Genomic DNA, 24,116 nt, shown 5'->3' on the forward strand with positions numbered 1-24,116 from the left:
GGCTTTTCTAGGGCATTACTCTAATGAAAGTGGAGTTGGATTATCTCAACAAACTCTTTTGGTTGTGAGTGATGTGTGGAGTGACAATAGATCTCCAGTGATCTTTTTTTTTTCTCTTTACAAATATGATATCAATATCTTATTTTTTAGTTAATTAATGCTAGATATTTTTTTACTTGTTTGCTATTATTACATTTAATTTAAATCAGATTATTAAATTAATTGTTCTTATAAGATATTGATAAATTAATAACTCGGGTTTATTTAAAATAAAAACAGTCTATTTTTTACATTAAAAACAAATTAAATTAGCATGAGGCATAACGCGAGCTCCTAGTCTAGTCGCTGACATTCTGTCCTGGCAATATAAGCTAAAGTGTTTTCTCGCCTGTACTGATCTCTGCTGTACAAATTTTTGGAAAACAGTTAAATTCATTTATAACGAACCACCATGTGTCCTCATTCAATATACATTTAATTCAAGAAACCTTCTCCCACATGTAAACCTGCCTTTAAAAGGAGCCTCAATGCATGGCACTGGCACCATTACTTCAGCAGCAAATACTTTCTTGATCAGATTTAGTACGATAGAAATATATAGAGAGACTAAAACATGGCAAGGTGTTATTGCATTCTAGTTTTAATTGCTCTTGTTATTGCTCAAGCAAGTGCTAGGGACGTGCCCAAAGACGCTGGCCTCAATGACCAAAAGAACTTCATCGCATATGGCGGTGTAGGTGGCTTTGCTGGAGTTGGTGGTCTGCCAAACCTTGGCGGTGTTGCTGGTGGCCTCGGCGGACTTGGTGGGGTTGGTGGCTTGGGTGGAGACTCAGGTAGTGGTGTAGCTCTTGGTGGAGGTATTGGTGGAGGTGTTGGTGGAGGTGTTGGTGGAGGCTTGGGCGGTGGCAGTGGAGATTATGCAGATGGTGATGCTGGCTCTCTCTTCCACCCTTGATTTCGCTCCTCATTGGCTCTTCGTTATATATCTACTTTAATAAGTTGCTATACGTACGTAGACATTGTGCTTTTTCATTCTTCTCCTGTCATCTTTCATTGCTTTCGGATTACATAGGTAATTTGTCAGCAGGCTCTTCATGTGATTTGCGAGGATCTTTATCTATCTATCCATCTATCTATCCTGTACTACGTTTTTCTTGATCAAGTCAATTTGTATTCAAGTCCTACTATTTCATTGAAAAATAAGAAATTAAAATTAGCATAAAATTGGTCCATTTGTTAATGTGGAAGAGCAAATAATTTTCAAACAAGCTGCAACAGTAGTAGACAATTGTATTAGAAACCAAGAGGATCAAAATCAGTAAGCATCACTGCTAGTAGGCTAGTAGCAGAAAATATTATGCATACTGAGCTGTAGTAGCAGAAGAGGGGCAGCGCCCAAAGATAGCAACGATCAGTGCCTAAGTAAGCAGCACTTGAGACAATTAAGTATCCAATGGTGCGAGTATAAATGGGAGCATCAGGGAAAATTCTGACAAGAGAAAAAAATTCCAAGACACTCAGCAAAGAGGAAAATCCCATTCTGTCCCTGCTCCCAGAATCAATGACCGAGCTTAACATTGTTACTACTGACAGCAAAAAATTGGAAGGATTTCTTGATGTATGCTTCTTAACACAGACAAAACTAAGAGTTGCAGACGTGACCACAAAGAATTTCAGGACAGTACTGTAGCCAATCCTAATTCTGCAAGTTCACCACCGAATCTTGTTCCTGATTTGACCAAAAGATGTTGTCATCATCTTGGATTAATTCATCTCGGAGTAAGTTAATTTCTTTAATCCTAGTTTTATTTGTGGCCTTAATGTAATTGCAAAGTAATCAGAAGTTTTTGTTATCCAAATTCATGAATTAAGCTTCAGCTGGAAAGCTCAAATTAATGCATTACATATAGCCAACCAGTAATGATTAATATTATATAGTTGTACCGTGCTATCCAAGTTATATCAAATATTCTTAATATAAAAAAAACATCGGGGTGTTGCTAATATTTTTCTAGTAGAATAAAATTTAAACTGTTTGGGAGTTAATTTTAAGTAATTCGATCAACATAACAGTTTTCAAGATAGCTCAAATGACCTGTAAAAATATAATTTAACTAAAAAAATTTAGAAGACATCTTTTTTTATATAAATATTAAAATAATAACATATTAGAACAGAGTCATCCCAAGTTATCTTGTTAAATTTGTATCCTAAATTTTGAGATTATAATAACCTTATATAAACAAATAAAAACAAAATATGAAATCAAACTCTCAATTAATCATATGTTGAATAATGAAATTAAAAAAAAATCAATAAAATCTAATATCCACATAGAAAAAAATTATGAAGCCACACAAAAAAAGAGAAAAAAAAACTCAAGTTGAATCGCGAAACGGATCATGAGGTGAGATAACCATATAGAAAGCAAACCACGATAAATCATGAAGTCTAATATCCAATAAATCACATGTTAAATGATAAAATTACAAAAAAAACATAGATTAAAAAAGGTAAAAAACAAGATCTACTATAATGAATAATGTTTTGTGAGGTGGTGCTCATAAAAAACACCACCTCATTTTATTTTTAAGCAAACTATAATAAATCATGAGACTCAATCTCCAACAAATCAAATGTTGAATGATAAAAATAAATTAAAAAAATATATTGCAATTAATAGTATTTTGTGAGGTGGTGCACAATAAAAACACCACGTCTTTTAGTTTTTTAGCAATCCATAACAAATTATAAAGTTCAATCCCCAACAAATCAAATTTTGAATGATGAAAATTAGAGAAAAAACATAGATTAAAAAAAAGACAAAAAAATATACTATTATAATAAATAATGTTTTGTAAGGTGATGCAAAATCAATCTTCAATAAATCATGAAACTTAATCTCTAACAAATCAAATATCGAATGATGAAATTAGAGAAAAAAACATATTTTTTTTAAAAAAGAGAAACACTATTGCAATGAATAATATTTTTGTGAGGTAATGCATAGTAAAATTACAACTTTTTTTTTTGTTTTTCTATTGTTAATTTATCATAGTTAATTGAGAAAATGTTAAGAATAACCTTTGTTAAATAATAATATAAATCATATCCTGGGATCTCATTTAACAATATAAATTTTTGGATTGAGATGATTCTTTGACAAGGTATCAAAATATTATCGATTAAGTAGTTACGAGTTTGAATTTCACTATTCATATTATATTTAATAAAAGTAAGCACAAGAAAGTAGTAGGTCTGTGCAGGTTCCAAATTTAAAAAGCTTTTACTTGAAAAAGATGTTAAAAAATTAATATAAATCATATATTGGAACTCCACCTAACAACTTAAATTTTTGAATTGAAATAGTTCTTTGAGAATCTGCAATTATATATATATATATATATATATATATTGCCTCAAAATAAATCTTTTATTATCAATTTTACCTTTTTATTTAATAAAAAAGTTATTAAAGACTTTCAAATATTTATAAAAACTTTTCATCCTATTGTTCTTTTTTTTTAATAAGTGAATTCATTTTGCAAAAAAAAAAAATCATTAATTAGTCTACTAAAAATCTTAATTGAAAAACTAAAATAATTTATGAATAACATTCACGAAGGTATCATAATAACATGGGATATATTTCTAGATAAAGATAACTTAAAATGTCTTTTTTGTAAAATAATAAAGAAGATTAAAACAATGAAGACTATTTAATTTTACTTTATTTATTGGCCGGTGCATTGTTTAGGACATTAATCGATCTTATCTCAATTTTTGAATGATTTTATTATTATTATGAAGTGAAAAAAAACTTGTTATTTGTTTGTTTGTATAATTTGGATTGTATAATTTTTTTAAAATAAAAATAAAAATATGGGGATATATTTTGATGATCTGTAAACGAGTACCGGCCCTTGCATTCCAACCACATGTCATAATGGGGACAGTCGTGAAGTGCCCTGCTGCCTGCCAACAAACCATGTGTCACTATCAGCCATCCATCTTACTGGCAAGCCCATGCCTGCAAGAGGACACCTCTGGCCTAAATTTAAATTAACTACACTGTTGATTTCCCTGTAATCGTGTTTATTAGCTTATAATCAAGTCAGACAAGACTAATTAAAAGCTGGTTTAGAAGTGTAATTGTTTTTTTAAATATTTTTTATTTAAAAATATATTAGGATAATATATATTTTTTTAAAAAATCATTTTTGATATAAGATATTAAAATGATTTAAAAATAGAAAAAAATTTTAAATTTTACAAAACAGCATTTGAACGCTACGGAGCCTAGCTACGTCCCAAGACACGAACTTGAATGTCCATCCACATATACAACCAAAAAAGCCTTTAGACGAACACACAGACTCGGTGCATGGAAAATTTGAGAGCTCAAAACTCTGAACACGCATTCAACTCCATTTACTACCCTCAACTGCCCCTACTGCTCATTTGGCCTTTAAAAAGAGGAACCCAACAAGCACCGAGGTACTAAGAAAAAAGATTCAGAGCTAGAGAGATGGCAAGGAGTTACGTTTGTGTTGTGTTAGTGCTTGCTCTTGCAGCAGTGCACACTAGTGCTAGAGACGTGCCTACTGAAAAAAACATGCATGTTGCTAGCACCAAAAATGCGCCAAGTGATGCTGGTCTCACTGACCAAAAGAACTTTGTTTCATATGGTGGTGTTGGTGGCTTTTCTGGAATTGGTGCTGGTGGTCTCCCATTTGGTGGCGTAGGGGGGATTGGTGGAGTTGCTCCTTTAGATGGTGGGTTCGGAGGACTGGGTGGTGGAGGCGGCTTGGGCGGCTTGGGTGGCGGTATTGGAGGCTTGGGTGGCGGTGTTGGTGGCTTGGGTGGCGGTGTTGGTGGCTTGGGTGGTGGTGTTGGTGGCTTGGGTGGTGGTGCGGGAGGTGTTGGCGGTGGTGTTGGTGGCTTGGGTGGTGTTGGCGGTGGTGTTGGTGCTGGAGGCGGTGTAGGTGGGGGTGTTGGTGGTGGAGTAGGCGGTGGTGTTGGTGGTGGAAGTGGTGTTCTTCCTTACCCTTGAAATTAATATTTGCTCTCAAGTTTAGTTCCTTTTTAATTTGTCTCAGTTAAGTTAGCTGAACGTGTGAGGTTGTCGTCATCTATGCTTTAGTTACCATACTGTTCCTTTTGCTTCTGTATCTGGTTTTACTTGTATTTCCTTAATTTGGTGTCTTTTACTTTGAGATATCGTTATTCTCATGTTTGAATGGATATCAATTAATTATGTCTAAAAGCTTAATTAGTTCCTTGTCGTTCTTGCAAGTCTTCTACATTTGAGTTTGATGTATTTTCTACATTGCCAATAACTCAAGAACTGATAGCAACACTAATTAACTGATAAATAGTTTTTTCCGTTTGTAGGTAAATTAAGTTAAAAATACTTTCCTTTAATGCTGATTTCTGGGTAAGTAAATTTCCTATAACTTTTGCAGATGTTTCTGTGTTTTTTTTTTCTCTTTTAATGGTTATAACAGGTTTTTAATAGACCAATCGTAATATATATATATATATATATATATAAAGAAATTCTGGGATCAATTAATGGAATTATCTAATTACCTGGGACGATTTGTCATGCCAATTAAAGAGTGGTACTAGCTAGCAATCCCATGAAGAAAAAAAAAAGGTATAATATAAGAAGAAACATGTTTTCAAGCTGTGTCAAATGCAGAATGCTTTGATTAATGAGATACTGGCCCAACATTTTGTCTACCTTAATTACGAGGAAAATCTTGGTGATAATATAGTTTTGTACGTGCACCATTAGTATTTTTGCCTGGTGGCCTCTCTCCGGACACAACGCTGCATGCACTTAATTCCTTGAATGAAAATCTTCAAGTCGGTAGGTTCATGCATCAGGTATTTCGGGGTTTTACCTCAGGGCTTAAAGCATCAGAGACCTCGTCCTCAATCAACCTGATCAACCCTTGATTTCTAGTTTTATTTTTCTCTTCAATCCAAATACTCCTTGGCTGGACAACCATCCAAATATTTAAAGAATTGATGGCCAGCAATCACTTGGTACAGTACTGTTAAATACTTTCGATCAACCTTGCTTTTGTGAGCTTGGGTTCGAGCCTGTTATGGCTGGTTATCAGCAACTCTCCATCCTGTGATCTTTTCGGCCCTAACTAGAACTACAAAAATGTCCCCAGAAGCGTTTGAGCAATACTGAATTATAAGAAAGTAATGTTAAAACATTTTTGAGCCTGCTTAAGTCTTTTGATTTAAGATCATATATAGTTAATCTAATAATTAAATGGTTGAGAGTTCAAATTAAAGCTTATGAATTTTAGATTAAAAGAATTTCAATTACAATAATTATTAAGAAATAATATAAAATCTGAAACCTTAATTTGTTAATTTTAAGTTTTTGAATGAAAATACTTGTTTAAATAATAAGAAAATAGATAGGAGTAAACGATAGAAAGACCTAGCCACGTAGTTCATTAGTAATTTTTTAGGGTCTAGGTTTGCTCGTGCTTCCTATGACAAGTTGTGCTCGTGATCGATGAATGTTGGGAATGTGATTGAAGTCGTTCATTAGTAATTTTTATGTTTTTAAATAATTTTTATATACTAATATTAAAAATAATTTTTTAAAAATATTATTTTAATATATTTTTAAATAAAAAATACTTTAGTAATAATCACAACCATAATTCCAAACTCATTACATCAGTAAATAAATATCCACCGGAAAGTTTACTATTTATAGATATGCAAAAGCATACCCTTGAAATTAAATTCCCAAAGAGCTACTCCAATGTTATGATTCTTCCAACAAGAATTCCAAGAGATATCAAATGATCGGACGGTCATCTTGGTGACCTGATCTCCAAGTTGGTGACACTCCATAATGCTAGAAAACAGACAATCCGTGACAGAGATATTATTATGCTTGGTGAATCTTGCATTGATGAGGCCACCCGCTGCTAGCTAGCTCTTTGGATAGCAGCAAAGCTCTTATGGCTATCAGGGGACATTGAATGACTTGAGTTGAATAATTCATTACCTATTAGTACTAAAGAAAAGCTTGCACGCACCTACCGTTATTACTGTACAGCAGGGCTGTTAGGTGCTCATTTAAGAACTTTGCTTCTTTGTAATGTACGTACCAGTCAAATAACATGTTAGCCCTATAAATTCTGAGGAGCACACATGGTGCTCACAGCATCACGTATGGCTATTTTTCTGTTTTCTTTTTTAATTATAGGTGTTTGGACTGGTTTATATGCACTTTGATTAATCTCTCAAAATTCTAAAATTAACGATCATAAAAATTTTCAGTAATCCTAAAAGAACTCAAACTCATAATTTTTTAAAAATAAATTTAAAATCTAACCAATTAAACTATTTTTTAAAATTCACGTATCATTTTTCTTCTTTACCAGAGCAGTGGCAGCACAAAATATTTGGAGATAGGCACAAAAGGTACTTTTTTTCTTATAATAAGTGAAAATAAAAATCTTAAAATCACATTAAGTACCATATAGAAACTATTAATTTTAGTTTATTAATAATGTTTTTTTTTCCTGACTTCGCATTAATATAGTAGGGTTAAAAATCTAAGAATTCCCTTTATTTTTTTTTAATTCTCTTAATATGATCCCTCATCAATCATCGAAATCCATATATTGAACGCAAATCAATTGGCTTGATCCATTGGACCCAGTGCTTTCTATCTTTTAATATGGGATTAAGTTAGCCTTAATTATCTATCTACACCGCGACTCAAGTATAAAATCATGATAAAATTGCATAAACTTGTAAACTTAATCCTGGATTAAAAGAAAGAAAGTGAGCAACTGATCCCACTGATCATGATATCAACTCAACTTTTAATATCTAGAGATTTGGAAGTAATAACGTATATTTGAGTAACAAGATATATATAAATAGGAGGGCCATGTTACAAAAATTAATTGATAGATGGCCACTTCAGGAAAATTACAAAAATAAAAGGAGTTACAGCTTATTAACCCAAATATAACACAAGTGACAATGTATTGTATAATACAACAATACCAAATGAGTATGCTAGTAGCATACATGAATGGACTCATATACTACTAGAAAATTAATAAATACAAATAGAAATACCGACGTAAACTTTTTGTTGGTAGATTGTGGCGAACTTTACCGACATATTAGTCTCTCATTGTGTCCATCGTTGAATAACGATGAAAATATTTACTCCATATCTACTAAGGGAATTACAGTGAAAAATAATGAATTAAAAAAAATCAAAAGGTACAATGACATATTATTTATACAAAGAGAATTACCAATGAAATGAACATGTTTGTAAAATCCATCTGTAAATCTGTTAGTAATAAATTATGACCTGGTGAGTGATCTCCTCTCTCGTTTCTTCTTCTTCCCCCATCAGCTTCGCAACACAACAGAAACCCTCTATTTTATCACAAAATTGACCCCCCACCACAAATTTGACCACCCTAATACTTAGTCTGTTAGCATCCCTGTTCTGATTTAATTTTTTATAGGATTCTCCACATCAAGTAAGCAAAACTACTTTTTTTTTATTTTGAACTCAATTTTAAAATGTTAATTTTTATTGTATATTTTTGTAGCATATATGTATTTTGTTTGTGTGTTTATTTGTTTTATAGTTTTTTTATAGAAATTTATTGTGTGAATGTATGATTTGTACATGTTAGGGTTTGTTTGAGATTTTAAAAAATTGTATTTTTTTTAATTTGATGAAATTACAAACAAATACAATTGTAGTTTGTTTGTGTGTTTACTTATTTTATAGTTTTTTCTGATAGAAACTTGTTGTATGAATGTATGATTTGTAGTGTTAGAGTTTGTTTGAGATTTTAAAAAATTATATTTGTTTGTAATTTGATGAAATTGATTTTGATTTTGTGACTTGGGTGTTTTGTAATGAAATAAAAAATAACTTATTTAATGAGTTTGCTTTATATTTTTTCAATTTTATTGTTGAGCTGGAAATTTCAATAAATATATAGAAATTTAAATTTATGTAGATAATTGACAATGATTCAAGAGTACTATTAAAATAGATAGAGTAAGTTAACCAATGTTAACTAATTTATTTATTTAGTTTACATAATTAATTAATACATGTTGACATCAATATTCTATATAGGTTTGATATAAGTAATGAATTATCGTTCATGGATGTATCAAGATTCACTCGAAGGGTTGTGTATGGTGGATTATTGTAATGGGGTTGAAGACTTTATTAATTATACATTATCTAATCCGAGAAATACTAATAGAGGCAGTATTTGACATCAATGTAAAAGGTGTAAGAATAAGAAGTTTCTCGATGCAGATGTTATAACGGTGCATCTTTTATAAAAAAGAGTTCATTTAGAAATACTTGTGCTTGTTTGCACACAAAAAACCATATGTTCCTTACGAGACCATGGTAGAAGAGATGGTTGGGTCAACTTTTAGTTCTAGTAATGTGTGTAAAGTTGTAGATGATAATAGTAATTGCTTGGCCGCTTTTTATGTTCGGCTTGTTTTAACTCGCAAGTGCACGAGTGTGCGATGTAGCAATTAACTCGGTAAGATCGAGGTCATATCCACAGAGAGCTAGATCTGGAAATTAAGCTAGGTAACAAAACAAAACTCAAGAGAAATTAAATTAACAATAACTTGGTTGAAAATGATTGATGGATTTGTTTTCAAAGATGAAAAAGTGTAAATAGATTTTAAATGACAAGAAAAAGTAAGTCTTGGTCCAAATCAATTTTAATGGTGATGTATTGGTGATTCCTTTAACATATATAAGATAACTCAACCTAATATCAACGATGGTGATATTAGATCGGAAGATATTACAATGAAGTTTAAAAGGATGAAGATTGATTATTGCTTAAGAATGTACAAGTATTTTCATATTAAGTAAGACATTGAATCAAGCAATCTCTATACCAAAACTAAGGTTTGTGCATAAAAATTCAAGATTATAACATTACCTAAATGATTTCTAAAATTTCTTTGCAATAATAAACATTCATGAAGAAAATGAAAAGATAGACATTAAGATTCATTCATATCTTAAAGAACTCACCTCAACCACCATCATCCTTGATTTGGATCCAAGAAGAAGATTAGCCAACCATGATTAGATATAATAACACTTCAATAAACATAAAATGACTTGAATCAAACTGAAATAATGAGTTTTACAAGCTAAAGAACCGAAATCTATAAAGAAGAACACAACACAATTTCAGTAAAAATTCGGACACAAATCTGACTCTAACTTTGGACAGCAATTCGACCCTTTTAGAAGCCTCTCCTGGAGATGGCTATTAGAGACATATTTATAGGCCATTCTGTTAGCTTTCCAGATCATTAAAGAACATCTCATTTGGACATCTGAGTCAAAAGTTATGGACAAAACACCGAAAGGTGTTCTGGAAAATCAAACCAGGCCAGCTTGGAGAACACTTTGGTGCACGTTTTTCTTCCTCCTTTATGAGTTGTCTCTTTCTTCTTTTGACCCAAAATAATGTCACAATGTCCCCTCCAGCTTTCCATCCATGTGCTTGCCCTCTTGGATCAATGAATTACCCAAATAAATCAAATGTTATTTATTATGTGGACATGTAGGATCATTGATTGTGTTTGGGCTGATTTGGAAGGTGATTTGGGGCTGATTTGGGGCTGATTTGGGGCTGAATTTAAGCATCAAATAAGGATACAAATGTACCTATTATTTGGGCTAAGATTGACTTTGAAACCTTGAGTGTTTGATGGTTGAAGTTTGCACACAACATAAGGCATGTTTGGGCTTGAAATAAATCATATGATATTCTTTTCTAGAATTGGACTTGAATTGATTTTTGGGGCAAATTTGGAGCACTTATTTGAACCAAGATTTGCTTCAATCTTCAACTAAATTTCTCTTCAATTCTTTGTTCCGAATTCCGACGTTGAATTTTCTGAAATAATTCATTTAAGCTCCAAAAACCTATCGAGACATTAAAAGAAACTTCATTACTAAAAAGCACATCAATTATTATAAAAAACCCAAATAAAAATAATAAATACATATGTAAAATAAGAGACTTAATGATACTTTTGATGCACAATCACACCCCCCAACTTAGATTTTGCTAGTCCTCAAGCAAAACAAAACATAAAACCTTTGAAATAAAAAGAATAATAATAACATAATTAGGCTCGACTCATCACACTTAAAGGACATATCATGCAAACATTGGTATCTTTAACTTAGTGTACACAATAACAAATAAAGAAAAATAAGCATACTCACATTCTCTAAATCAAACATCCATACAAAATTCCAAATTCAATCGTATTTATCATGCAACCAACATAATTGATTCACGCAAAAACTCAACTTGTAATCTTCCCTTCTTACTACTACAAACAAGGTAGCAAACTAGAGAAATATCTATATATATTTTTTTCTTTTTTCTTTTTTTTTTTTTTTTTTTGAAGATATTATTTATTCTTTTTCTTTAAGTGGTCACTTCCCTTTTGACGCGAATACAAACATTTGTGATGAATGCACCCGGTTACTCACAAAGTCACAAACTTAAAGTGCTTTGCATACTCATATTTCAAGCTGCCGTTTGACGTAAAGATAAACATTTGTGATGAATACCCCTAGTTACTGAGCAACTCAAAACATTGGAGTAGATAGAATTTTGTACACATTTGTGTAATAATGATTACTCTATTTACTTAAACCTTGTTTAGGACTAGATCAAAAGGGATGATCACAAGTAAAGCATCACACTCATCTTTCATGCATAATCACACAACTCACACAACTTTTACAAGGAAAGATGTACTTCAATAATCTTAAGAAAAAAGTATGCTATATCTTGCTTTATAGGATATTATCTATCCCAAATTAAAGCATGCAATGTTCAACACAATAATGAATCCAAAAATGTAATGTTGATCTTAAACAAGTCTCATTCACATACGAATGCAAGTTTTTTTTTTTTTTAACAAGCATGGTTATCTCAAGCATTCAACATAATCAAATATCTAAAATTAAGTTTTTCATTATCCTCAATGTAAAAAAGAAAGAGAAGAAAAGTATAAAGATTAGAAAACTGTTACTCCCCTTTTGTTCTCAAGGATGAATGTCTGATTGAATTGGACATGAGCTGACTTCTTGCTTGATTTTTTTTACCTGCATATCACAACTAAAAGAAAACATTGATGTTTTTTTTTTTTTTTTTTTTTTGAAAATAAAGAACCTCACACCCCCCCAACTTAAAATAATGCATTGTCCCTAATGCATGAACAAGAAAATATAAGAGATGGAAGAAAGAGAAAAAAAAATAAAAATAAAAATGAAAAAAATAAAAATAAAAACTCATTACTTCTGATACTACAATGGTATTGGATCTTCAAGATCCAATGTCTCAACTTCAGCCACAAAGTTTTCAAGATAAGGTTTCAATCGATGACCATTTACTTTGAAAACATTTCCATTCTTAGGATTTTCTACCTCAAATGCACCATGCTCAGAGATGGATTTAATCACAAATGGACCAATCCATTTTGTCCTTAACTTCCCAGGAAAGAGATGTAATCGTGAATTATACAAGAGAACCTTTTGACCAACATGAAAGGATTTTCTAAAAATGTGTTTATCATGCAAAGCTTTCATCTTATGTTTTGAAATTTTTGCATTTTCAAATGCATCATTTCTCAGCTCCTCTAATTCATCCAATTGAAGCTTTCTATTTTTGCCAACCTCGTTTTCATTATCATTGAATTGCCGGATGGCCCAATATGCACGGTGCTCAATCTCAACAGGGAGATGACAAGGCTTTCCATAAACTAGCCTATAAGGAGACATTCCTAAAGAGGTCTTGTAAGCAGTGCGATATGCCCACAAAGCATCAACTAGTCGTAGGGACCAATCTTTACGGTTTGGATTGACTATTTTCTCTAGAATGTTCTTGATCTCCCTATTTGCCAACTCAGCTTGGCCACTAGTCTGTGGATGATAGGGGGTACTGACCTTGTGAATTACACTATATTTTCTCATCAAAATCCCAACGGGCTTGTTACAAAAATGCTTACCCCCATCACTAATCATAGCCCGGGGCATGCCAAAACGAGAGAAAATATTTTCTTTCAAGAATTTGACCACAACTCGATGGTCATTGGTTCGAGATGCAATGGCCTCCACCCATTTAGACACATAATCAACAGCTACAAGGATGAATTGGTAACCAAATGAACTTGGAAAAGGTCCCATGAAATCAATCCCCCAACAATCAAATATTTCCAAAACAAAAATGGGGTTTAGGGGCATCATGTTACGCCTAGTAAGGTTACCTAGTCGTTGGCATCGGTCACATGCAACACAGAAGGCATGGACATCTTTGAACATGGTGGGCCAATAAAAACCACACTGCAAGATCTTGGCAGTGGTTTTCTTGGAAGAGAAATGCCCACCACATGCTAATGCATGACAAAAATTAATTACACTTGGAATTTCATGATCAGGGATGCACCGCCTAACAATTTGGTCAGGGCAGTATTTAAATAGGTAGGGGTCATCCCAAAAAAAGGTGCGCACGTTACGCAAGAATTTTTGTTTGTCAAGTTTAGACCAATGAGAAGGAATCTGACTTGTGGCTAGGTAATTTGCTATGTCAGCATACCATGGAGAGCCAATGTAGGAAACAGTACCTGCACAAAATAAATTTTCATCAGCAAAGAATTCATTTATTGGAGATTCATCAATTGTGGTCTCATAGCTTGAAAGACGGGACAAATGATCAGCCACTACATTCTCTACTCCCTTTTTATCTCGAATTTCAAGGTTAAACTCTTGGAGTAAGAGGATCCATCGAATCAAACGTGGCTTGACATCTTGTTTTGTGAGCAAGTATTTCAATGCTGCATGATCAGTAAAAACAATAACAAGAGATCCAACCAAATAAGACCTAAACTTGTCCAATGCAAATACTACAGCTAAAAGTTCTTTTTCAGTTGTAGTGTAATTCAATTGAGCATCATTCAAAGTCTTGCTAGCATAATAAATGACATGAGGTTTCTTATCTTTTCTTTGTCCTAAAACAGCCCCTACCGCAAAATCACTAGCATCACACATCAGTTCAAATGGTAAAGACCAATCAGGAGCTTGCATGATTGGTGCAGTGGTCAACAACCCTTTAAGCTTTTCAAAAGCTTCTTGACATTTTGATGTCCAATCAAATTGAACATCTTGTGACAACAAGTTACACAATGGTTTGGCAATGGTACTAAAAGAATGAATGAATCTTCGGTAAAAACCAGCGTGTCCTAAAAAGGATCTCACATCTTTCACAGTCCGAGGGGTAGGTAATTTTTGAATGACTTCAACCTTTGACTTATCTACCTCTATCCCTTTTGAAGAGACAATGTGACCTAAGACAATGCCATGTGTCACCATAAAATGACATTTCTCCCAATTAAGTACAAGATTCCTCTCTTCACACCTTTCAAGAACTTTTTCTAAATGCATTAGACACAACTCATAAGAATCCCCATAAACTGAAAAATCATCCATGAAAACTTCCAAAAAATTTTCCACCATGTCACTAAAGATACTCATCATACACCTTTGAAAAGTGGCTGGTGCATTACACAAGCCAAAAGGCATTCTTCTATAAGCATAGGTACCAAAAGGACAAGTGAAAGTGGTTTTTTCTTGGTCTTCTAAAGAAATCTCAATTTGGTTGTAACCTGAGTATCCATCAAGAAAACAATAGAAAGCTCTTCCGGCTACTCTTTCAAGCACTTGGTCTAAAAATGGAAGTGGAAAATGGTCCTTCCTAGTCACCATGTTCAACTTACGATAATCAATGCACATACGCCATCCAGTTTGGATTCTAGTTGGTACTAGCTCATTATTTTCATTTTTCACTACCGTGACTCCAGATTTTTTTGGGACAACTTGGGTTGGACTAACCCATTTTGAGTTTGCAATGGGGTAAATGATACCCGCATCAAGTAGCTTAAGCACTTCACATCTTACTACTTCCTTCATGTTTGGGTTCAATCGTCTTTGCATTTGCCTCACAGTTTTAGCCTCTTCTTCAAGATAGATTCTATGTGTACATAAAAGAGGGCTAATTCCTTTCAAGTCAGTAATAGTCCACCCAATTGCTTTTTTGTGTTTTCTCACCACTCTCAAAAGTTCTTGTTCCTGCTCTATGCTAAGTTTTGATGAAATCACAATAGGATATGATTCATCTTCCCCTAGAAATGCATACTTAAGATCACTCGGTAAAGGCTTCCTTTCTGGTTTATAAGGTTGGACAAGAGATGCCTCAGCTTTCACTTGGGGTGAAATCAAAGGCTCAAACGATGGGGTCCATTGACCTATTGACATAAGAGGCATTGGATCTAGATAAGTCTCGAGTTCTCTTACTTCCTCATCAACACATTCCAAAGAATAAAATCTTTCATCATGAATTAAAGTTCTCTCCAATGGATCCTTTATCCATTCTCTCTCAAAGTGTTCTTGACAAACTGTTTGGATCAAATCCACCTCTCTAATGTCCTCGTGTTCACCAATTTGTTTGGAGACATTGAATATGTTCATCTCCACAGTCATGTTCCCAAAAGACAATTTCATCACCCCATTCCTACAGTTGATTAAAGCATTGGATGTAGCTAGGAAAGGTCTACCTAAGATGACTGGGATGGGAGCATTAGAACCTTGAATAGGTGCGGTGTCCAACACTACAAAATCAACAGGAAAGTAGAATTTATCTACTTGGACCAACACATCCTCAACAATACCCCTAGGAATCTTGATTGACCTATCAGCTAATTGAAGGGTGATTCGAGTAGGCTTGATTCCTCCTAAACCTAATTGTTCGTAAACAGTGTAGGGTATCAAATTCACACTTGCTCCTAAATCTAACAAAGCTTGGTCTATCTTATGATTTCCAATAATGCATGAAATGGTAGGACAACCAGGATCTTTGTATTTGGGAGGGGTCTTAAACTGGATGATGGCACTAGCATGTTCAGTTAGAAAGGCTCTTTCTTTCACATTCAATCTCCTTTTGACTGTGCATAAGTCCTTGAGGAACTTTGCATAAGATGGGACTTGTTTAATTGCATCAAGGAGTGGAATGTTGACTTTCACTTGTTTGAACAATTCATAGATTTCTGAGTTCATAAGATCATGTTTAGGTTTCCCTAACCTTTGTGGAAATGGTGCTCTAGGAACAAATTCTAAATCACTCACTTTGACTCCAATTTTGCTTGAATCATCTCCTTTCTCACTCATCTCTTTCTCATTTGTCTCACCTTCTTTGTCACTCAAGCTCTCATTTGTCACTTGTGTTTTGATTTCCTCTTCACTTTGCCTAGATTCCTCCTCCACAATACTTCTAGGAATCCCAAAACCTATAGCTTTGTCAATAATCTTTCCACTTCTAAGGGTAGTGATGGCTTGGACTTGTTCATGGTTTGAAGGTTCACTAGATGAGGATTCACTCATGTGTACCTGACCTCTAGGATTTGGCATTGGTTGAGCTGGGATCTTTCCCTTCTCTTGAATGCTTAGTGATTGAGTCAACTTGGTTAGTTGACTTCGAATGTCATCTAAGGTCCTATTGGTCTGGTCTTGAAATTTATAAGCTTGGTTGTTGATTCCTCCTTGTGTTTGCATGAATTGTTGAAGAGTATCCTCTAGGGATCTCTTATGAGGTGGTTGGTATGTGTTATGTGTGGGAGCATGAAATGGTTGGGGTGGAGGTTGAAATGTTTGAGGTACTGAAGGGCCCTCATTTCTCCATCCAAAATTTGGATGGTTCCTCCATCCAGGATTGTAGGTCTCAGAGTAGGGATTGCCTACTTGGTTTGAAAATGGCTTTCTAACATTACTTGAATCAGAAGTTTGGCCATATAGCACTTCCTTGAAGGCTGGAATGGTAGGACACTCAGTTGTCTTATGCCCTTTGCTCTCACAAACAACACAACTTTCCTCTTGTTGTTCACTCATGACATGCACTTTTTTAATCTCAAGAGACTCTACTTTCCTAGCCAATGAGGTTAATCTAGCATTGAGGTCATCAGTCTCTTTCAATTGGAACTTCCCACTTGAATGAGAAATGGTGTTTCTAGACTCGACATGAAGTGGGAGAGAAGTCTCCCATTGCTTTGTGTTTTCAGCCAATTGATCAAAGAAATCAAAGGCTTCACTTGGTTCTTTGTCATAAAACTCACCATTACACATGGTTGACACTAGCTTTTTAAAATCTGCGGTAAGAGAGTCGTAGAAGAAACTCACTAACCTCCACATCTCAAAACCATGGTGGGGGCATGCATTTAACAAGTCTTTAAACCTTTCCCAAGCTTGGTGAAATGACTCATTTGGACTACAAGAAAAATTCATCATTTGACGTTGTAAGGCTGCCGTTCTATGAGTGGGGAAGTATTTTTTCAAAAATTCAGCTTGCATTTCTCTCCATGTACCTATAGACCTAGGACGCAAGGAGTTTAGCCAAAGCTTGGCTTTATCCTTTAGAGAGAATGGGAACAATTTAAGACGAATAGTTTTCTCGGTGCATGTTCTATCAATAAAAGTATTACATACCTCTTCAAAGTCTTTAATGTGTATGTATGGATTTTCAGAATCCATACCGTGAAATGTGGGAAGAAGTTGAATCATGCCCGGTTTCAAATTGAAAGCTTGTTGGTTAAGAGGTAAGATAATACACGAAGGTGTACTTTGTCTAGCCGGGTGAAGATACTCTCTAAGAGTTCGAAAATTAGGTTGATCATTGAATTGTGGAGGTCCATTACCTTGAACACTCCCTTCACCCTCTACATCTTCAACATTAGCCATGATAAAAAAAACAATAATATAACAATTATATGAATACGAAAGGAAAGGAAAAGAAAAAGAAAAAAAAGATTGCAAATAAAAGTAAATGAAACGTAAAAGATAAAGTAATAGCTCAAAAATAAAAATACAACAAATTAAGAAATTCACTCTCTAACTAATAAGCAATAGTAACAACAATAAACATTAAAAGATAATTATAACAAGCATGAATAAAAGGCGGTAATACCGGCCAAGCACTTCAAACAATAAATATAAGAAAAATAACAACAATAAACAACAAAATAAAATAAAATGAACAAAAGGCGGTAGTACCGGCCAAGCACTTCAGACAATAAATATAAAAAAAATAACAACAATAAACAACAAAATAAAATAAAATAAACAAGAGGCGGTAAAACCAGCCTTATAATATAAACAATAAATATTATAAACTAATTAGAATAGACAATAAAAGAAAAATGGTTGAACCAACAAAAATCCAACAATTAATAGTCCAGTCCACAGTCCAATATCCGAAAAGTTGAGGTCAAATTAAATTTTTTTTAGGCGGTAAAACCAGCCATTTGATTTTTTATTTTTATGTATTTTTTTTGTTTTCCAATAATCAAATAGAAATTTGTTACCTTTGCTTGCTAGCTCCCCGGCAACGGCGCCAAAATTGCTTGGCCGCTTTTTATGTTCGGCTTGTTTTAACTCGCAAGTGCACAAGTGTGCGATGTAGCAATTAACTCGGTAAGATCGAGGTCATATCCACAGAGAGCTAGATCTGGAAATTAAGCTAGGTAACAAAACAAAACTCAAGAGAAATTAAATTAACAATAACTTGGTTGAAAATGATTGATGGATTTGTTTTCAAAGATGAAAAAGTGTAAATAGATTTTAAATGACAAGAAAAAGTAAGTCTTGGTCCAAATCAATTTTAATGGTGATGTATTGGTGATTCCTTTAACATATATAAGATAACTCAACCTAATATCAACGATGGTGATATTAGATCGGAAGATATTACAATGAAGTTTAAAAGGATGAAGATTGATTATTGCTTAAGAATGTACAAGTATTTTCATATTAAGTAAGACATTGAATCAAGCAATCTCTATACCAAAACTAAGGTTTGTGCATAAAAATTCAAGATTATAACATTACCTAAATGATTTCTAAAATTTCTTTGCAATAATAAACATTCATGAAGAAAATGAAAAGATAGACATTAAGATTCATTCATATCTTAAAGAACTCACCTCAACCACCATCATCCTTGATTTGGATCCAAGAAGAAGATTAGCCAACCATGATTAGATATAATAACACTTCAATAAACATAAAATGACTTGAATCAAACTGAAATAATGAGTTTTACAAGCTAAAGAACCGAAATCTATAAAGAAGAACACAACACAATTTCAGTAAAAATTCGGACACAAATCTGACTCTAACTTTGGACAGCAATTCGACCCTTTTAGAAGCCTCTCCTGGAGATGGCTATTAGAGACATATTTATAGGCCATTCTGTTAGCTTTCCAGATCATTAAAGAACAGCTCATTTGGACATCTGAGTCAAAAGTTATGGACAAAACACCGAAAGGTGTTCTGGAAAATCAAACCAGGCCAGCTTGGAGAACACTTTGGTGCACGTTTTTCTTCCTCCTTTATGAGTTGTCTCTTTCTTCTTTTGACCCAAAATAATGTCACAATGTCCCCTCCAGCTTTCCATCCATGTGCTTGCCCTCTTGGATCAATGAATTACCCAAATAAATCAAATGTTATTTATTATGTGGACATGTAGGATCATGGATTGTGTTTGGGCTGATTTGGAAGGTGATTTGGGGCTGATTTGGGGCTGATTTGGGGCTGAATTTAAGCATCAAATAAGGATACAAATGTACCTATTATTTGGGCTAAGATTGACTTTGAAACCTTGAGTGTTTGATGGTTGAAGTTTGCACACAACATAAGGCATGTTTGGGCTTGAAATAAATCATATGATATTCTTTTCTAGAATTGGACTTGAATTGATTTTTGGGGCAAATTTGGAGCACTTATTTGAACCAAGATTTGCTTCAATCTTCAACTAAATTTCTCTTCAATTCTTTGTTCCGAATTCCGACGTTGAATTTTCTGAAATAATTCATTTAAGCTCCAAAAACCTATCGAGACATTAAAAGAAACTTCATTACTAAAAAGCACATCAATTATTATAAAAAACCCAAATAAAAATAATAAATACATATGTAAAATAAGAGACTTAATGATACTTTTGATGCACAATCGGTAATCTTTATAGGAATATTGTTATGGATGCGACGAAAATGAATCAGGCTTATACAACGGAATGTTTAATCATAGATGAAGAATCAAATGAAGACGCGACTAGATTTTTTAATCTTTTCAAAGACTCTAACGAACTATTATGGGATGAGTGTATAAATCACAGTAAATTATCAATTATTGTACAAGTGTTCACCATCAAGTCAGATCATGGGTTGAATGAGGTCGATTACAAAAAAAATTATTGAATGGGCGGGAAGCATTTTACTTGAAGAGAATAGGCTGAAAGAGAACTTTTAAGCTACTAAATCCATGATGAAACTCTTCAGCCTATCATACCAAAAAATTGGCATGTTTTTAGATTTTTGAATGTTATACAACCTTGAAAATACAGAGTTAACCGAGTATAAAACATGTGGCATGCGCATTATAAACCCAGAACTGGCAAAGGAAAAACTCTTATTGCACATAAAAAATTTAGATACTTCTCAATTACTCCTAGTCTGAAAAGGTTCTTCATGTCTCCAAAGATTATTGAGCACATGACATGACATCATTTATATAATACGGTAGATAAAATCATGATGCACCCATCCAATAGTGAAGCTTAAAAATATTTTAACATGGTGCATCCTCAGTTTTTAATGGAATCTAGAATCATATATTTTGGGTTATGTACAGACGAATTCAACCTATTCATATCATTTATTGCTTTTTATTTTTGTTAGTTGTTGATACTCATGATTTACAACTTGTCATCGGGGATATGTATTAGGTCGGAGTTTATGTTGAAATTTAGGTGTTTGTCTTCGACCATTGATTGATGAGTTAAAGCAGTTGTGGTCATCCAGGACTTTGACTTATAATGTCTCGAGAAAACCAAATTCTCAGATGAATGCAACTTCAATGTGAATCATCAATGATTTTTCTTCGTATAAAATGGTTTCTGATTGGACCACGTATGGAAAATTAACATATCCATATTGTATTGAAAATAATAAGGCCTTCATATTAACAAATGATGGTAAAACCTTTTTTTTTTATCATCATTGATGATTTTTGCCAATTGATCACAAGTATAGAAAGAACAAAAAAAAATGTTGCACCGCCGCTACTATCGGGTAAAGAATTATATGACGTGGTGTTATTGTACGATGACATTGTGTTTGATTTTAAATCTGATAAGCAAAAGTTTCTAGTTTTGGTTTGACCTATAATTAGGTAAAACAAAGTATTTTCTAGGATCTTTTCTGGTTGGAAGACCATTCTCCCCTATCATAACTTTGATGTTATGTATATTGAAAAAAATATGTTTGAAAACATTTTTAATAAATTATAGACGTTTGACAACATGCAGGCTAAAATGGATATTTTTTTGTTTTGTCACTATAAAAATATGAAGTTGGTTTATGATGGATCATGGGCTGTAAAGCCCAAAGCTAGTTTCGCTTTAGATAAGAATGCATAGTTACTTTTATGCAAATGGCTTAATAGTCTATATTTTCCTGATAAACATGCTTCAAACATATCTAGATTAATGAATTTGGAGGATTGCATATTGTATAGAATAAAGATTCATGACCGCTACGTATTTATGTAAACATTCATTCCACTAGTTTACTAAGATTTATTGTCATCAAGGATATGAGATGCACTCACAAAGATCAATCATTTCTTTAAATATATATGCTTCAACAAGTTGTAGACACAACACATAGAGAGAAGTTTGAAATGAATATTGTCCAGACAATCTGCAAACTTGAGATGATATTCCTTTTATCATTCTTCAACTCAATAGAGCATCTACCCATATATTTCTCATTTGAGGTAAAAGTTGGAGGCCTAGTCCAATATAGATGGGTGTATCTATTCGAGATGTTAGGAATTACACATACATCGTAATTAAATTTCTATTGTCTTTTTTTTTTAATTCAAAACATTTATTTAATCTCATGCAGGTACTTGTTCATCCTTAAAAGAAAAGTAAAAAAATAAAGCACATGTTAAAGCTTCGATATGTAAGACTTATATTGTTAAATAGATCTTAATATTTATCTTGTACTATAGTTAAGGATTTGCAGACGACTCGAAATGTTTCAACCATTGGATGCTTGCAATTGGTTCTGAGCACTCAATCTCTGTAGTTCCAGGCTTTAAACCAACATATTGAAGCTCAGACTGTCCATCTTGTTGCTGAGATGACCAAACTCTGACGATTATACATGAAGCTGAAATCACACATGGGTAGTCACATGCTCCCCTTTATCGCCCCTCGGTCCTGGCAAAGACCCGACTCTTCCTTCTCATTCAGCCCATTTCTTTTAGATGAATTGTATTTGAACTGATAGATCTTTAAATTTGTAATAAATATTTGGTTTTTAATTTTATTTCATTTCTTTTAACTATTTTCTACCTTGTTTAATAGACTTTTCTTTTTAAAAAATATTTTAAAATCATTACTGACGATTTTACCAACGAATTAAGTCTGTCTGTATATTCTAGAGAGTTGAAAAAGAATTACTGCAAATGCTATTCTCATTGTTTAATCATCGACAATTTAATTCCGACGGTAATATTATAAAATCACTGATGGAATTACATTCAATATTTTTGTTGGTGATATGTCATATTCATTGATGAAAATATCAATGAAATAAAACAAGTAATTTTTTTTTATTGACACACCTTTTCAGTCTATAAATCCATCGGTGATTATATTACTAATGGAATGATTGACAAAACAAGAATCATCGAGGAATGCTTTTTTGACAAATAGTAATTGTTTGTGAGCATGTCGGTAGAGGTTCTTGCTAGCAGAATCAATTTCTAACTAATAATGGAATATTTTATCGATAAATTGTAAAATTCTAGTAGTGGATAGCTATAAAATTAGTATAATTGTAAATATAAAAGGATGGAGAAAAGAGAGAAAAAAGAAGGTAATATGAATTTTCGAATCATATAAGCAGAGTTTGGGTTTGTGATGTTTTTTAAAATTATTTTTTATTGAAAATAAATTAAAAGAATTTTTTTTCAGATCTTTTATTTTTTTATATATTAGCACTAAAAAAACATCAATTTAAAATTTTTTTCAAGTTAAAAGAACTTTTAAAAAGCATCTAAAAGTATAGTTATTAAACTTGGCCAAGTAGTTAACTCGATTAAGGAGTCATGTCTTAGGTTACATGGGTTGACCCGAGAAAATTTTTTAAAAATAAAATTTTATATTGAAAATTAAATTTATATTTTCTAGGTTTATTAAAAAAAATATATAAAAGTTGGGTCTCACCCGAATTCTAGGTTGATCTGGCAGGTCGCCTAGGTATAATCGGGCCAACTTCAAGCCCGACTTTTGCCTATTTAAAACTTGGTAAATGCCCTTTGTTACCCAGGTCCCAGGTTAACCTGTAAGGCCGGACCAGGTTTCATAACCATTCCTAAAAGTAGAAGCAGAAATCATTCTAAACACCTTTATAATATTTTACGGGTCAAATAGATTAATCCGAGTCAATAAAAGGTTGACCCACGGAGTCCTCTATGTTTAAGCAAATCAACTCCTATTTATTTTTTTAAATTAACTCACGGTAGGTCATGAGTTGAATTGTCGGACCTGTCCCGTTTAACAACACTGCTAAATTCCTCTATAAATTTGAGTTAACAAGGCATGATACCAGATTGAACGAATGTCCCAAGCATTGCCCTTGTTTTAATCACGCGCATTCACCCAATTTAATGAATTTATCACCCTTTAAATTTTCGACTGATAATTTATGCCATTTTAATTCTATATCACGCTGCAAAATTAAAGCCATGATTGCACAAGAAATAATTAATAACCCATGCAATCACATTATATATATATATATATACACACACACCTCTAAAAAGTAGATAAATATTTGAAAGATCGATCACAATCCACAAAAATCACTTGTTGGCTCATAGAAATAGCCATTTAGCA

At 33.1% G+C, this 24,116-nt stretch overlaps 2 protein-coding genes across 2 annotated transcripts; both read left to right on the forward strand.

The window, feature by feature from the left end:
* The first annotated feature begins 520 nt into the window (after positions 1-520).
* LOC133691567 (glycine-rich cell wall structural protein 1-like) lies at positions 521-1,224 on the forward strand. The gene has a single exon (XM_062112125.1). It carries the CDS (start codon positions 614-616, stop codon positions 953-955), a length of 342 nt encoding a protein of 113 aa, XP_061968109.1. The 5' UTR covers positions 521-613; the 3' UTR covers positions 956-1,224.
* Positions 1,225-4,308: 3,084 nt separating this feature from the next.
* LOC133691566 (glycine-rich protein 23-like) lies at positions 4,309-5,266 on the forward strand. The gene has a single exon (XM_062112124.1). It carries the CDS (start codon positions 4,529-4,531, stop codon positions 5,051-5,053), a length of 525 nt encoding a protein of 174 aa, XP_061968108.1. The 5' UTR covers positions 4,309-4,528; the 3' UTR covers positions 5,054-5,266.
* Positions 5,267-24,116: the final 18,850 nt, after the last annotated feature.

The sequence above is a fragment of the Populus nigra genome, chromosome 4, assembly GCF_951802175.1.
Source record: "Populus nigra chromosome 4, ddPopNigr1.1, whole genome shotgun sequence".
NCBI lineage: Eukaryota > Viridiplantae > Streptophyta > Magnoliopsida > Malpighiales > Salicaceae > Populus > Populus nigra.